We start from the raw sequence: 14,807 nt of genomic DNA, 5'->3' as shown, positions 1-14,807 counted from the left end.
GTCGCATTGGTAGCCTGAAATTGGCCTTCGTGGGGAGGTTTACCCCACAGGAATTGGCAAATGCCACCCTCCCTGGAGAGCTGGCAGTTGCACATCTCCCCCACCCCTAGCCGGGGCCCAGGCCCACCCCCCCTCGGGAACTGTCTCCTTCCCCAGCCGCCCAGCCACAGGGACACAGGGACAAAGGACATCTCCATGAAGCCTAAGTGGACCTCCCGGGTCCCAGGCCGGGTGAGCCGGAGCCAGCCCCACTGCCTCCTGTGGCAGGACTCCGGGCTCTCGCCTCCCTCCCCGAGGCCTGGCTCCCTCCTCGGCACAAGGGGGGGGCCCTGGCTACCCTGACAGCCATCCTCGGGTTTCCAGGTGGCCGGACAGCTGGGCACCGGGGAGGATGCCTTTGAGACGGAGAGTCCCATCTCAGCCCAGCCCACGTCCAACCTGGAGAAGGTGCACTTCATCGTGGGCCACGCCATCCTGCAGCCTGGCCTCAGGTCAGCCCCTCCCCACCCTCCCATGCCCTGGTGGACCTGGTGAGGTGGGAGGGGGTCCGCTAGGCAGGAGGGGGAGAGGGGGCAGCCTCGGAGCCGTGAAGCAGCCTCTTGGGTCTGGAATTCCCGTGGTTTGTCATGGTGAGGGCATGGAGTTAGGATTCAATCCCACGGGCCATGGGGGACAGGTTTTAAGGCAGAGAGGACCGTGATCATATTTGACTTCCAGAGACATCTCCCTGGCACTAACATGGAGGGAGGGAGCCTGGGGTGGGAGACCAGGAGGGGGCGGGTATAGAGGATCAGAGAGAGCTGATGGGGTGGCCTGGAAGTGGGAGTAGAGAGGGGGCCAGAAGAAAGTCCTGGAGACAGATGGTCAGATGCGGCGGCTGCTTGGAGCGGGTGCAAGAAGGATAGGAGGAGGCTGGGATGATTCCTGGATTTCTGATTTGGGTGAATCATTGGCAGGGTGCCTCTAGGAACAGCAAAAAGAGGCAGCTGCCCCATCCCAGCTCATGAGAGTGGATTGTGTCATCTGTTCCCAGCTCTCTGTTCGGTGACGTCACGTTATTGGCTCGAAATTGGCCTTGGTGGGAAGGTTTACCCCATGGGAATCGGCAAATGTCACCCTCCCTGGAGAGCTGGCAGTTGCACATCTCCCAGCTCACCACTGGGCATTGAGGAAAGGGTGCTGGCCTTAGTTGTGTGGGGTCCGGGGGGCTTACGGGGCATCCAAATGTGCACTTTAGAAGATGGTAGACGCCTGAGTCAGTGGGGAGAGGTGCAGGGGAGCCCCCGTCCCAGGAAGGCTCGTGAGTTAAGGAAATAGGAACCCATCCAGAGGTGAAGAAGAGTTAAGGGGTGCTCCCACGAAGTCACCCCCTTTTCTCTCTGCAGTGAGGGTGGGTGGCTGGCTGCATTCAGGGAAGGGCCATGAGGTGGAGGAGAAGGTTTGATGTGGCTGTGAGGATGGGGAAAGGAGCGTGCTGGGCTGCTGAGGGCAGGGCGGCCCCTGGAGATCCCCGAGGGACTCCCTGCAGCCCACAGCCGGAGGGCCGGGACAGAGAAGACAAGACAGCCCAGGACGCAGGGGCTGTGTGGGGCGGACAAGACAGCAGGCCAGGGAGGAAGGGAAGGCTCCAGGGACGAGATGACGGAATGGCAAGACAGACAGGGGCTGGGGCTTGATGAGATGGGAAAGCAGGCTGAAGGGAGTGGGGTGTGGGGCCCTGGAAAGACGGCAGTGGCGGCACAGTTGCGGGAGTTGACAGGGTCCAGGGTGGGCTCCTGCAGGGAGGCAGGCAAAGGCATTTGGAGGCAAGGAGGCTGCGGTGGGCCTGGGTGCTGGAGGGTTGCCAGCAGAGGGGACCCTGCCCGGGAGTGCAGAAGGGCTCTGCGCCTGGGTGCCGAGGTCTTATTGTCAGATTCCCCCCTACAACCCCCGCAGCTCACAGTCCCCAATGCAGCCCCCTCCTCCGCAACGCTCTCCACCTGCCTCCCCACCCAAGGCTGCCCTCCCCGTGATCTGTGTCTTGCAGGGACGAGATTTACTGCCAGATCTGCAAGCAGCTCTCAGGGAACCCCAAAATGGCCAGCATGGCCCGGGGCTGGATCCTGCTCAGCCTCTGTCTGGGCTGCTTCCCACCCTCGGAGAGGCTCATGAAGGTGGGGGAGGATCGTGAAGGTGGGGGAGGTCCACGAAGCTGGAGGTGGAGCTGGGGGTGGGCGTACAGCCAGAACACGATTGGCCCTTGGCTCTGGAGGAGGCTCCAGAAATCCCTGGTCCATGGGCCTTGGTTTCCCCCCTGTAAAGAGGACTCGGACCTGGCTCCTTCAGCCCCTACTCCGTGTCTGTAGGGTCACTTCCCTGGGGCTCTGGCTCCAGGTGACTCTTCTGAAGCCAAGATGAGACGGTGGGTGAAATGTACATTGAAAAGACAAAGTGGACCCCGACGTGGGTTGGCTGCATTGCCTCTTTCTGGTCTTAAAACCATAAAGGGAGGTGGGAACTTGGCAGAGATGCTCGCAGTTGTTAGAGACCCCAGGCTCGCTGTCTTCATACAGCTTTTTGTTCTGATTAGATAGTAATATGCAGAAAATGCAGAAAGTGTAATAAGAAAATAAGTCATTCACCTGCCTATTTTCTTGAGCCTTTGCGGTGTGAGAGCATCAATTCTTGGGATTGTATAGAAAATGCAGTTGCACATCCCCGTGTAGCTCTCTTGGGGACAGCAGGAAACACTGGGCACTGGGCACTCCCAGCCAACCACCCCAAGGGCAAAGGAGCAAAAGCTCCCTGGGGGGCAAAAGCATTTTCAGTGCCCTCCCACTTGGAACCTCTTGCATAACCAAATATTTTGAACATTCTCTCCTGCTTTTCCACTTACTTATCTCCATAAATGTTTTCTCATATTATAAACTTATCATAAATGCCTTCTCTCTCCTACAGCTCTCCCAGCACAGATTTAAGTTCTTGATGGACAGTTAGGAGGTTTCCAATTATTCTCTGCCATAAATAACGCTGTGCTTAAAAATATAAGCATTTGCCTTTAGAATGGGTCTGACTGATTGGGTCAGAGGGCAGGAACATTTTAAGGCTATGGCTGTACCTTGCTGTGGCCAAATTGCTCCCCAGAAATGTGGTGCTGATCTTGGTCCTTCTAAGGTGTGTGACAGCGCCTTTCTCAACACACCTTCGCCAACGCTGAGGATTATGTTTTAAACTCTTTGTTTGGGTAGAAAGTAGACTTGGTCTCCATTCTGACACCTCCACTCCCTTCCTCGCCCACCAGTACTTGCTGAACTTCATCGGTCACGGGCCGGTGGGCTATGGGCCCTTCTGTGCCGAGCGCCTGAGACGCACCTATGCCAACGGGGTGCGTGCGGAGCCCCCCACCTGGCTGGAGCTGCAGGTAGGCGGGGAAGGCAGGAGTCAGGCAGGAGGTAGGAGCATGGGGGGCGAAGGGGGCTGGGGGCTCAGCATCCAGCTTGACCCAGTACTTCGAATGTCCCTCCCCACTTTTAAATTAATGCTGGTAAATTAATTCACACTAAAGTGCAAATGACTACCAATTGCTTACGGCAAGGATATTTGCATTTTGAAAAGAAGGCAGCCTCTCTCCAGAGGGGTTGTGCTTGGTGGAATCTTGGAAGCAGGCACCACCTCTTCTACCTGATTTGGCAGCTGAATCAGCATCACTGTCACCTCCTGTGTCCTCAGGAAGGGGTGTTGAGACACAGCAGGGCTGGGGGGGCACCCCTCTCCCCACTCTGGCCCCAGCCCAAGCTGGGTCCCTCCTGCAGACCCTTCCTGCTTCTCACCCTCCCGCAGACCCTTCCTGCTTCTCACCCTCCCACCCAAGCCCACGGGCTTCTGCTCTCTTCCACCTTGTGTGCCCCCCAGGCTGTCAAGTCCAAGAAACCCATCCCCATCCACGTCATCCTGGGGACCGGGCCGAGCCTGACCGTCATGGTGGACTCGGCCTCCACGGCGCGGGAAGTCTGCCTGCACGTCGCCCGGAAGCAGGGGCTCCAGGACCACGTGGGCTTCTCCCTCCAGGTGGCTGTGTACGACAAGGTGCGGCCCCAGGGCCCCGGCCGGAGACGCCCAGAGCTCGAGCCTTCCCATCAGCCTCCAGACACGTGCGTGTGAGTTCACACGCACGCACACACACACATTCAGCGGGGCCACACTACCCCACACATGCTCTTGGATTCCAGCCCACCAGCTGCACCTCGGCCCCAAACAGTCTCGCACCCCCACTTGGAGCTCCTGTCCCCCAGTAGCCGGGAACTCACACCAACCCCTGACACACTAAGGCTCTGCTCCAAGGCCCCTCACTCAGCCCCCCACGTGCATGCCCACACCCAGGCGGCCAGAGAGGAGGGTCCCACCCTCACAGCCCCCCCAAACCCCACATGATCACCCACCCAAAGGCCCCTGCTCCCGTTCCACACACTTCACCCTCAGACACACTCCTGGCCGTCAGCCAAGCAGCCCCGTCTCCAGGGGAGGTGGTCAGGGAGGAGGCTCCCAGGGCCGCAGTGTGGACAGGCTCCAAAGCTGTCCCTTCACGAGGAGGCAGGGGACGGTGCTGGCTCCCAGGCCCCAGGCCCGGCCTGCAGGGACTCACGGCCACTGTGCCGGGGGGATGGGGGCCCTGTCCCTCGGGGTGCAGGCACTTGAGCGGCCGCTGACCCTGCTGCCCTGGTTCCGGCCTCAGTTCTGGTCGCTGGGCAGCGGGCGCGACCATGTGCTGGATGCCATCGCCCAGTGCGAGCAGCTGGCCCGCGAGAGGGGCGAGGGCGAGCGCCAGGCACCCTGGCGCCTCTACTTCCGGAAGGAGTTCTTCACCCCCTGGCACGACTCCCGGGAGGACGCGGTCAGCACTGAGCTCATTTACCACCAAGTCCTGCAGGGGGTCCGGTCCGGCGAGTACAGCTTCGAGAAGGTGAGGGTCCAGGGGAACAGCCAGGGATGCTGTGACAGATCCCACTCAAGGTGTCTGCCGGCTGGGCTTCCACTGAGTCTGTCGCGTTCTGGCCGTGGGTGCTGTGGGAGCCCGAGGGAGGGCAGGCTGGGCGGGCTGCTGCAATCAGGGAATGCTCCGTGGGGGAGGGGGTGAGTGGAACACAGAGGGGCAGGAGGTCCCTGGCATAGGAGGCAGAGGAGTGGGTCCAAGGGGGATGTCATGGGGTGCAGGCCCTGGCCCCTCTGCGGGGGTATCACAGTCCCTTCCAGGCCTTGGGGTCCGTGGAACCAGCAGTGGGTGGGGAGAGCTCACCGTTGGGTACAGACCCTGTCTGGCCTCCCCACGGCAGCTCCGTGCACGAGGCTGCAGGGCTGGGGGGCGAACAACCCCTGCACTGAGTCCAGTCCCACCTCTGCCCCTGCCTGGCCATGGGACCTGGGGACGGTCCACCCCCTCTCGGAGCCTCAGGGCTCGTCTGCAAAGGGAAGAGAGCAGCAGCACTTCTTCTGCAAGGTGCTGGGGGGACAGGGGTGAGCTAGAAGCAGCCCCACGCCTGGATTGCAGGGTGGGCCTCCCTGCAAGGAAGGCAGGAGGAGTCAGCTCAGGGAGCCTGGCAGGTGGGGCGAGGCAGAGGCCGGGAAGCCATAGAAAAGAGGCCCTGGAGGCCCTGGGGCTGGAACACTCCCCTGGGCTGGTCTGTGCTGGGTGCTTTCCGCAGGACCCCACCCAAGTCCTTCCAATGGTCTCTCTTGACAAGTGAGGTCAGAGACTCAGGAGGTGCACGCAGAGAGCCCACCTGGAGCAAGGCTGGGGCTCCGCCAGGCCGCTGAGCTCCCTCCCACACCCCCTGGCTCCCCAAAGAGTAGGAGGGAGCGCAGGGTAGCAGGGGTTTAGCTGGAAACTTCTGCTGGAGACACTGGTCAGATCCACAGTGTTGGGGCGAGGGCTGGGGGCTTGGGGGGCGGCCGCGTGGAGGAGGTGGGTTCTGACGCGTCTCCCCTCACGTCCCTCCACCCCCATCTGTGCCCCAATTGTGCAGGAGGAGGAGCTGGTGGAGCTGCTGGCCCGGCACTGCTATGTGCAGCTCGGCGCCTCGGCAGACAGCGAGGCCATCCGGGAGCTGCTGCCCAGCTGCGTCCCCACCAAGCTGTACAGGACCAAGCCCCCGGAGAGGTGGGCTAGCCTCGTCACCGCTGCCCACGCCCAGGTCAGCCTCACGCAGCCCCCCACACTCCCCAACCTCAGGGCACAGAGGGGATGGACCCCTTGTGTGCTGTAACGGACCCCCACAAGCCCCTGCCCCCTGGACAGCAGGGGCAGCTCAGCACAGCTAGCTCAGTTCCCGCTGCAGGGAGGTCGTCTGCCCCCCTCCCCCAGGTCGGGGCAGCTGCTCCCCACTGGTCTCTGCTGCTGCATCCAGCTGCTCCCTGGGCTGTGGCACACACAGATGCACATGCACAGATACACATACACACACAGGCACACATGAAGAGATACACACAGGCACACAGACACACACACACACAGACATGCACACACAGATGCACACAGACACACACACAGACACAGTCACACACACACACAGAAATGCACACACACACGGTCACACACAGATGCACACGCACAGATAGGCGTACACACACAGGCACACACACACAGATACATGGTCACACAGACACACAGAGACAGTCACACATAGACACACACACAGTCACACTGACACACACACAGAAACACAGATAGATACATGGTCACACACAGACATGTACATAGACACACACAGACACACACACACACAGTCACACAGACACACACAGTCACACATAGGCACACACACAGACACAGACATGCATACACAGGGATGCACACAGACACACAGACACAAAGGGATGCACAGACACACATACACACACAGGGATGCATACAGACACACAGACACACAGTCATCCACAGACATACACAGGGTTGCACACATATACAGACACAGGCACACACAGATACATACACAGACAAACACACACACATGCACACACACAGATGCACTCCGAGACACACTCAACCTTGGGTGCTGGGATGTGGGTACATCACCCCTCCAACAGGCCCCTCAGCCCCTTCTCCCCGGCCCGAGGTGCACTGAGCAGGAGCCGGAGCCAGGACAGCAGAGTGGCAGTTGCCCCCAGCCTGGCCAAAGGCAGGGGCGCGTCGCTCGGGGCACAGGGCTGGGGGCAGGGTGTGCAGGGCAGAGAGGGACGGAGGGAGGAGACCCCGCGGCCGGCCCCCTCCCCGCAGGCACCCTACACCCTGCAGCGCCGCCCGCCGCTGGCCGTGCAGGAGCAGGTGGTGGACGCAGCCCGCCTGCAGTGGCCCCTGCTCTTCTCCAGCCTCTTCCAAGTCACCACGCTCTCCGGTAAGGGCATCTGGCCAGGGAGGGGGTGCAGCAGGGACCCCGCAGCCAGCCTGGGCCTCACAGCCCCGGACCCCCACCAGGCCCCCGGCTGCCCCCGGCTCGGCTGATCTTGGCTGTTAACTGGAGGGGGCTGAGCTTCCTGGACCAGAGGGAGAAGATGCTCCTGGGACTCTCCTTCCCGGAGGTGACGGCTCTGATCGCCAGCAGGTGGGCACCCCGCACCTCTCACCAAACCTTTGGGTTGATGCGTCTCGGGGTTTGGGGAGATGGGGGGGGCGTGTTGTCCCTGGGCATCTGGGCTGGTGGGGGTAAGGGTTGGCATGGACTCTCGGATGGCCATTTGACTCGGCAGCCACCACCCTTTCCGTTGTGGGGCCCTCGGTAACCCCACTTCTGTGCATTGCCCCCTTCAGACTCCTAAAAAAAACCCAGAACCCCCTGGATAAAAAACAGAAGCTTGTAGCCTTTTTGTGACTCATTTTGTAGACTCCCTGCCTTTTCATGGGCAAGACCCAGTTCCACTGAGGGTCTAGATTGTCTGGCAGAGGGGCCAAGGGGTGGGGCCTGGGCCCATCTGCAGCTGTGTAAACTGAGGCACAGGAGGCTAAGCACTGGCCCAAAGCCCCCAAGCAAGCACACAGCAGCCCCTTCAGCTCTGCACTGCTGTGCGGTGGCCTTGTGCCACCAGCCACCCCATTACCTCTCCATGCTGACCAGCCCCCCAGACCCCTGAGCTCTGCCTTATGCCCACCACCCATGGGGTCCCGGGAACGGGAGCCAGGCAGAGCTGGGCGCAGACCCCAGCCTTGGGCAAGTCGCTGCATCCCCAATGTACGTGGGTGAGCACCCCCTCAGTGGCTGGCAAGGGGCTGAGCAGGGAGGGGTGGGACCCCTCAGTCATGTGGCGCCCCGTGTCCCCCAGGGCGGCCCGAGGCGGGCCGCGGCTGGCGCTCTCCACGCTGCACGGAGAGGAGTACGAGTTCATGTCCCCCAGCAGCGTGGCCATCGCCGAGCTCGTGGCCCTGTTTCTGGAGGGGCTGAAGGAGCGGTCCGTGTTTGCCATGGCCCTGCAGGACCGGAGGGCCACAGGTGCCGGCCAGGGCAGGGGTGGCGGCGAGGGGCCGAGGGCAGCCAGCAGCCCGGGGCAGGGGCCGATGGGGAGAAACCACCCCCGGAGGGCAGCTCACTCGTCCCCGTGGCCCCACGTGGCGGGAGCAGGGAGAGTGGAGGCTGCAGAGCCCTGTGGGTGGGCAACACTGGGGAGGACCCTCCCCTCTCTCGGCCACTGCCTGCTCCCCCTCAAGCTGAGGGGGTCAAAGGAGGAGACCTCAAACCCTCGGCTCTGGAATGTCCTTCTGCCGGAAGCTCAGGGAAGGGTCTGACACCCCCTGCCCCCTCACCTAGCAAATCAAACCGCTTGGCTCCCTCTGTGCTCTGGGTATCCCCCACCCAGCCTGCTGCCCCCTTGTGCAGGCACAGAATCCGAAGCTCAGATGCGGTCGTCGTTGACTCGTCTAGTGGGGGGGAGTGGCGGCCGGTTGCTAAATCTTAGGCTCTCAGGATTGCTCGGAGGGTACCGGCGGCGGGGGCTCTTTCCCGGAGGCGAGGGCGAGGCGGGGGACTTGGCCAGGTCCCCGGCGGAGGTGTGCAAAGTATGGAGGGCGGCGAGAAAGGAACAGGCGGGACACGTTTTTTTTAGGGTGAGAAAGCCAAGAGAGTTTATTAGGGGAGAGTACAAGCTTATATCGGGCGGTTTAGAGGGCGGGCTAGCTGTAGGGGTTAAAGGCTTGGATTGGTTCTGAGAGGGCGTGGAGGTTGATTGAAAAGGTGCGGGAGTTGCTCCGGTAACGAAGAGGGTGGAGGGTACGGGTAAGGCACGGGGGTGGGGTTTTTCTCCGGCAAGCCCTCCCCAACGATTGTACTTTGGGGTGAGGAAATGGGGCCTGCCTCCGGCCTCACTTTCTCAGGCCTGGGGGGCTGTGGAGGGCGCTGTCGCCCGTGCCCACCACCCTCCCCAGGGGCTGATCAGGTCCCCCAGCCCAGGCCCGCCAAGTCAAAGCACGTAATCAGTGTCCCGCACTCAGAGAAGGGCAGCAGCTTGCCCAGGGCCACACAGCAGGGGGAGGGGTCCCAGGGGCTCTGAGCCCAAGCTGTGTGGTTCAGAGCCTGGCACCCACCCAGCCAGGCCCTATGCCACCAGGCTGATGGGGTAGATGAGCCGAGGCCGGTGTTACAGGAAATCGAGCAGTGCGGTTACGGCTCTGGCCACAGAGCTCTTAGCCGGCTGTGGTGTCCATGACCCGGGTTCTCCCTTCCCGCCCTCCCCTCGCCCACCATCTCCTCCTGAGTGGGTCTCCCCAGCCCAGCCCCACCTTCGGCTGTGCGTCTGTCCACCGCAGTGGGCGGGTGAGAACCCCCGAGTCATGAGGTCCCAGTTCTGCCCCTACTGGCCATGGGAGCAGCCAGGGGCTGTGCCTCGGTTTACCCACCCGTCAGAGAAGGCGGCCCGCTCAGTGCCCGCCCAGCCCCGGCTCTTGCCAGTGCCCCAGTAAACAGTGGCTTCTCCATCCCCTTGCCCGTGACCTGGACTCACAGACGACACCACCCTCCTGCCCTTCAAGAAGGGGGACCTGCTGGTCCTCTCCCAGAAGCAGGGGCTGCTGGCCTCCGAGAACTGGACGCTGGCCCAGAATGACCGCACGGGCAAGACAGGGCTGGTGCCCACCGCCTGCCTGCACACCATCCCCACCGTCGTCAAGCCCTCAGCGCAGCTGCTGGTAATGCCCCTGGGGTGTTGACACTTAGGAGCTGCTCGCCTCTGCCCACCATAGGCACGTCACTTCCCCCAGCCTTAGCCTCATTTAAACCTGGCCCATGTGGGCCTGAATCTCTCCCTGTTCCAACACGGCCCCCAAGGCCAACTTCCATGGCCTGTCACTTAGGAGAAACTAGCAGCCGGTGTGCTGCCGGGAGCCCCGTTTCAGGAAGGAAGACGGGGAGCAGCAGGCACTCAGGCAAATCGTGATCGATCAGTTGCCACTTTGCAAAGTGCTACCAAGAAGCAGCACTGGTCATCGTGGAAGCACATGATAAGGCGGGGGTCTCGCCCCTCTGGGAAGGAAAGGTCCCCTGGGGTGGGACCTTTGTGTGAAGGCCTGGCCAGCCCTGGGGTCCGGGCCCCTCCCAAGTCACTGAGGCCACCAGGACGGGAGGACCTGGGGGAGGGCCTCGTGGGCAGAGGCCCCCGGTGCCCACAGCTGTGCCCCCGCAGAGCCTGCTGGCCATGTCGCCGGAGAAGCGGAAGCTGGTGGCCCAGGAGGGGCAGCCCACCGAGCTGCCACCCGCTGAGCAGCCCAAGGAGAAGCCACACACCCTGGAGGAGTTCTCCTACGAGTTCTTCAGGTGCCCCAGCCCCGCCAGGCCCCCAGCCCTGCTTCCTGAGGGCAAGGGACATGGTCGGGGGAGCCAGGGGCCCTCAGGGCCTTCTGAGTCCCCCATCAGAGCCGGCAACCCCACACAACTCCGGGAGGTCGGGGCAGTGACCGTCTCACAGGGGGCCCAGTGAGGCCAGAGGGTGCCCCTTGGGTGCCCGGTGGAGCAGGGCCTGTGGGTTGCACCATGGCGGGGAGAGTGGGGTGCAGAGGAGCCGAGGGGAAGCTGCGGGGGGCGACACTGCATGGGGGGCAGCTCTCATTCCAGGCCTGTGCCCCACAGGGCCCCAGAGAAGGAGACGGTCAGCAGAGCCGTGCTGTCCCTGGCCCGGCCCCGGGGCCACCTGTGGGCCCACTCGCCCGAGCCACTGCGGCAGCCTCTGCTCAAGAGGGTCCACGCGAACCCCGACCTGTGGGACTGCACCTACCAGATCTCCATCGATACTCTTTCCAGCCAGCCCTGCCCACCCCCACGGGCACAGGCTGCCGCCTGCCCTCCCCAAGCCCAGGGGACACAGGGCCGGGCCCACACACGGCTCCCTGGGGGCTGCGTCGGGACTCGAGCTGGGGCCCGGTCAGGGGATGGCATGGGGGTAAAGCGTCAGCACAGGGCAGGGTCCAGGGCAAGGGTTGGCCTGGGTCTGGGGTCAGGGGTCAGTGTGGCCCAGGGTCAGTGAGGGACTGAAGTTGGCATTCATTGTGGAGCCAGGGAGTGGATCACACCACATCTGGAGTCAGGATTAGCCCGGGGCCGGGGTCCAAGGTTAGTGTGGGGTTAGGGGCAAGGGTTAGTGTGGGGACAGGGTCAAGCAATAGTTGGGGTACAAATCAAGGGTTACCATGGGACTTGGGTCAAGAGTTAGCATGGGCTCAGGTCAAGGGTTACTGTGGGACTAAAGTAGGTGGAGCAGGGTCAAGGGTTAGTGTGATATGAAGGTCAAGGGTCAGCATGAGGCTTAGGTCCAGGTTAGTGTGGAGAGGTGTTAGTGTGGGGTGGGGTCAAGGGTTAATGTGGGCTGGGGTAGAGATCAGGGTAGCCCCAGGTCAGGAGGGTCGAGTCCGGTTTAGTGCAGGACTGTGGTTGGGGGTCAGTGTGGGATCAAGAATCGTCTAACCCTGGTTGGGGGATCAGCCTGGAACCAGGGTCAGGGCTCAGGCTGGGGCCCAGGTCAGCTGTCCCCGCCGCATGTCCACCCAGCCCGAGTTCTCCTTGACGGCCACACCCATCCTCAGGTACATGGGCGACTACCCCTCGCGGCAGGCCCGGTCCTCGCTGGAGCTCACGGACCAGATCTTCTCGTGGGCACTGCAGGACCCGGCCCTGCAGGACGAGGTCTACTGCCAGATTCTGAAGCAGCTGACGGACAACCCCCACAGGTCCCCTGGGGCAGGGGCCCTGCCCTGCTGGCTTCCGGGGGTGACGGGAGCAGGGAGGGGAAAGGTCCCGGGCCCACCCCCAGCCCTCTCCGCGTGACCCAGGAGACCACTCTGAACCTCAGTGTCCTCCTCCACACCACGGGCACATTGGCATAGAAGCCCCTTGCCGTATCGACCGCCAGGCAGGGACAGGTAGGCCCTACCTGGGCCCACCTGGGCAGCGGCTGACCCACGCACGTCCTGGCTGACCGGCATCTCCCCACCCCACCCCCAGGTACAGCGAGGAGCGCGGCTGGCAGCTGCTGTGGCTGTGTACCGGCCTCTTCCCGCCAGGCCGGGCGCTGCTGCCCCACGCCCAGAAGTTCCTGGACACGCGGAGAAAGAAGCTGCTGGTCCCCGACTGCAGCCGCCGCATCCAGAGGGCCCTGAGGTGAGCCGGCGGCCCCCACACTCCCCGGAGCCCCGGCCCCCAGGAGCTCACATCCCGTCCGCGCCGGAAACCAGCGCCAGCCTCGGGCCACCTGGGGAAGGTGGAGGGCAAGGCCCAGCAGGGTCACGGGGGAGATGGGCTTCTGGAGGCTTCTGGCAGGCTCCATCGTAGCCACCTGGTCCTCCTGCCCCCTTGCTGCTTGTCCGGGGCACAGGGGGGATTGACCGAGGGAGGGGTCATGACTTAAGTGGAGCCTCTGGTTGTTGGAGGGGACCCCACCCCTGCCCAGCACCCAGTAGTGTGGAAACAAGGATGCAGAGCCGCTGCACCCACCAGTGCCTCCACCCCAGGGGCCCTGCCCTGGCCAGCTTGCGTCCCTGCCCCTTGCGTGTTCCTAGGCCTTCCCGGCCTCTCCTCAGAGCTGCGGTCACCTGGGGGGAGACCAGGCCTGCCTCCGTCCCCTCCTCTGGGCCCATCAAGCTGGGGCAGCCCCTGGGAACGTGGAGTCAGCCCCTCGGAGGCAATCGCTAGGGATGCTTTTGGTTGTATTTCTGCCACGTCCCTGATGGGGGGCTGGGGGGTGGTCTCCGGCCAGCAGGTGGGCTGGCGGCGTTGGCAGCCTGTCCCGTTGCAGGGTGGGGCCCCGCACGCAGCCCCCACACCAGGTGGAGGTGGAGGCCGTGGAGCAGAACGTGTCCCGCATCTGCCACAAGGTCTACTTCCCCAATGACACCAGTGAGGTGAGGCACCGCCCTCCCCAGGGCCCGCACCCTCAGGCCTCCAGGAGGGGTCGGGGGGGCTCCCAGCCCAGCCCCCTGTGCTCCTGGGCTACCCATGGAGAGCTGAAAAGCCTGAGGAGGACACGGGCTCCTGCAAGGGGAGGGTCTCGCTCTGCCACTCTCCTGCCCCTTGCACCCCACTTCACCCCGTCTCCCCCGAGAAACTCTCTGCTCATGCCTTCCCTTGGCTCCCCCCAAACATGAACTAAGTGCCTCGAGGAAGCAGCCCCGGCCGGCCTGGGACAAGGTGTCCTGAGGCTGGGGGACAAGGGAGGGACCGTCCCCTCCTCCCACCCCACACCCCCACTTCCCAGTGTGTGGTGAGACCTGAGAGGGGCAGGTGCAGAGGGGAGGGTCTCGGGGACAGGTACGACTTGGGCATTCCAGGGCGAGGGCCCAGGACACGGCAGGCCAAGGGTGGGGGGACTGGAGCACTGGGCAGCCAGGCTCGGGGGGATCCCTTGGGCCTCTCACCTTGTCCTGGGCACACGGGACGTGCCTCGAGGACAGTGCCCGGGACGGCCACTGGGGAGGGTGACAGGAGGCCAGACTCTCAGGACCCAACTGGGACGGAGAAGCCCCTGGCACAGAGGGACAGAGGAGAGGGGCTGAGGCCACCGGGGTGGGCCATGCGGGTGCACAGATCCCCCTCTGGAGGACTGTGGGAACCTTCAAGTCCCCAACATAAAGCACCCACGGCCTGGCTGCCGAGCAAGTTCAGGGGCCCAAGGCCAAGGACTGGGGTCTCCACAGCCACAGCCACTCTCGGGGGGGGCACTGCAGCCCGTGCCAAGCGCCAGCCGCTCGGGCCCAGGGCCCTGCACAGCCTCACGGTGGCCCTGTGCGCAGATGCTGGAGGTGGCTGCCAGCACCCACGTGCGGGACGTGTGCCAAGACATCGCCACCAAGCTGCAGCTGGCCTCCTGGGAGGGCTGCAGCCTCTTCGTCAAGATCGCGGACAAGGTGCGGGTCGGCGGGTGGGCAGCCGGGGCCGGGGGCCGGAGGGAGCCAGGGGACAGCGGAGGGGGGTGCTCAGGGACCAGAGGGGTGGGAGGCATCTCCCGACAACCAGGAGACAGGTGCTGGACCGGCCCTTGCCGCATGGTGGGCGGGCAGTGGGGTCAGGAGCGGAGAGCCCGACACCCACCAAGGAGGGCCTCCCAGGGGGGCCGTCTGCCTCCATGTCCCCCCTGCCGGCCCCTCTCCCGCCCACCCCCAGGTCATCAGCCAGAAGGAGGGAGACTTCTTTTTTGACTCCTTGAGGCAGGTGTCAGACTGGGTGAGGAAGAACAAGCCCCAAAAAGAAGGTGAGGAGGCCCTGTGCACTGTGTGTGTGTTGGGGGAGACAGCATAGCATGGGGGGTGGCAGGAACACGCACAGCCCCTGCCTGGGAGGGGGCTGCAGGGAGCATGTGCCTGAGCT

The 14,807-nt window shown here is 63.5% G+C and overlaps 1 protein-coding gene across 2 annotated transcripts in view; it reads left to right on the top strand.

The window, feature by feature from the left end:
* Window positions 1-14,807, top strand: part of MYO7B (myosin VIIB) — a 90,261-nt gene that overhangs the window by 72,469 nt on the left and 2,985 nt on the right. For both annotated transcript variants that reach the window (XR_005218707.1, XM_037848846.1), the window contains exons 25-41: window positions 364-491; window positions 2,027-2,153; window positions 3,281-3,400; window positions 3,892-4,065; window positions 4,712-4,939; window positions 6,000-6,167; window positions 7,250-7,367; window positions 7,448-7,574; window positions 8,290-8,456; window positions 9,963-10,144; window positions 10,639-10,769; window positions 11,082-11,239; window positions 12,022-12,175; window positions 12,450-12,605; window positions 13,240-13,345; window positions 14,234-14,347; window positions 14,604-14,691. Coding sequence is in view for 1 of the 2 variants with exons in the window: in XM_037848846.1 (XP_037704774.1) it covers window positions 364-491; window positions 2,027-2,153; window positions 3,281-3,400; window positions 3,892-4,065; window positions 4,712-4,939; window positions 6,000-6,167; window positions 7,250-7,367; window positions 7,448-7,574; window positions 8,290-8,456; window positions 9,963-10,144; window positions 10,639-10,769; window positions 11,082-11,239; window positions 12,022-12,175; window positions 12,450-12,605; window positions 13,240-13,345; window positions 14,234-14,347; window positions 14,604-14,691 (2,446 nt within the window). In the remaining variant the exon portion in view is untranslated. The remainder of the gene's footprint in view (window positions 1-363; window positions 492-2,026; window positions 2,154-3,280; window positions 3,401-3,891; window positions 4,066-4,711; window positions 4,940-5,999; window positions 6,168-7,249; window positions 7,368-7,447; window positions 7,575-8,289; window positions 8,457-9,962; window positions 10,145-10,638; window positions 10,770-11,081; window positions 11,240-12,021; window positions 12,176-12,449; window positions 12,606-13,239; window positions 13,346-14,233; window positions 14,348-14,603; window positions 14,692-14,807) is intronic.

This window comes from Choloepus didactylus, chromosome 9 (genome assembly GCF_015220235.1).
Source record: "Choloepus didactylus isolate mChoDid1 chromosome 9, mChoDid1.pri, whole genome shotgun sequence".
Taxonomy (NCBI): domain Eukaryota; kingdom Metazoa; phylum Chordata; class Mammalia; order Pilosa; family Megalonychidae; genus Choloepus; species Choloepus didactylus.
The sequence above is the reverse complement of the archived record's forward strand: the minus strand, read 5'-3'. Positions and strand labels throughout refer to the sequence as shown.